This window comes from Haliaeetus leucocephalus, unplaced genomic scaffold, assembly GCF_000737465.1.
Source record: "Haliaeetus leucocephalus isolate CR32 unplaced genomic scaffold, Haliaeetus_leucocephalus-4.0 Scaffold984, whole genome shotgun sequence".
In the NCBI taxonomy this organism is placed as follows: Eukaryota; Metazoa; Chordata; class Aves; order Accipitriformes; family Accipitridae; genus Haliaeetus; species Haliaeetus leucocephalus.
The window spans coordinates 1659085-1660037 of NW_010973420.1; the positions used below are offsets into that span (position 1 = coordinate 1659085).

Below are 953 nucleotides of genomic sequence, written 5' to 3' on the forward strand. Positions count from 1 at the left end.
CCGGCTCTGCCCTCGCTCGGCAGCGGGAAGCCGAGCGCCAGCAATGGCGGCTCGGACTAGGAGCCGCGGCGCGCCGCTCCCCCGCTCAGCTGGGTAGCCGCGGCTCTAGGAGGGGAAGAGCCGAGCTGGCAGGGGGGCCGGTTTCCGGCGGGTTATTTATTTCTTCCCTCTCGCTTAAGTTCCCAGCGGAGCGGGCTGGCCGGCACCTGCGCCCCCCACCTGCTTCTCGGAGGGTGAAAGGTGCGGGGAGGCCATGGAGAGCCCAGCGGAGAACCCCAGCAAGGCGGCGGAGTACCTGAAGGAGCTGAACAAGATTATCGAGACGCAGCAGGAGCTGCTGGAGAAGCAGAAGCGGAGGATAGACGAGCTGGAGCAGCAAGTGGCCAAGTTGTACCACGAAAACGCCTGTCTCCAGGACGAGCATCACCGGCACCTGGCCACATGCAGGCTCCAGCAGGGCGTCCCCCCCGCGTACCCGGGGGTGCTGAGCGCCATCCAGGAAAACGCAAAGCACGAAAAGTAAGTGCTGCCCGGGTCCCTTCGCCCTTTTTCGAGGAGGGTCTTTCTCTAGCGGGGCTTTCCTTCCCTTTTCGTCTCCTGCCTTCGGTTTCCTAAAGCCGCCCCGCGTACGAGCCCTGGGAAGCAGCGGAACTCTCCGCCGTGCGTGCCCGGGGGGGTGGGGGCGAGCTCCGCTCGGCTCGGCTGGGCACCCCGCCGCGAAGGAGGGGGCCCTCGCCGAGCAGCGCTGGAGGGCGGAGGGGACGGCCTCGGCCTCTACACCCCGGTGGATGCCAGTGCCTCACCGGTTCTCTAGCCGGGGTCCCCCGGGGTCGGGGCGGGGGGGTCCGAGCCGCGGCAGCAGGGCCGGGTCTCCCCCGGGCAGGCTTCTCTGCCCGCCTCGCCCGCGGCTTTCTCTGCGGCCACCGGGGCCCCGGCCGCCCTCTGCGCTTGGG

The 953-nt window shown here is 69.6% G+C and overlaps 1 protein-coding gene across 1 annotated transcript in view; it reads left to right on the forward strand.

Moving 5' to 3' along the window:
- Positions 1-182: 182 nt before the first annotated feature.
- Positions 183-953, forward strand: part of LOC104842220 (IQ motif and SEC7 domain-containing protein 3-like) — a 176807-nt gene continuing 176036 nt past the window's right edge. The window contains exon 1 of the mRNA XM_010584416.1: positions 183-519. Within this exon, the coding sequence (XP_010582718.1) occupies positions 254-519 (266 nt within the window). The 5' untranslated portion in view covers positions 183-253. The remainder of the gene's footprint in view (positions 520-953) is intronic.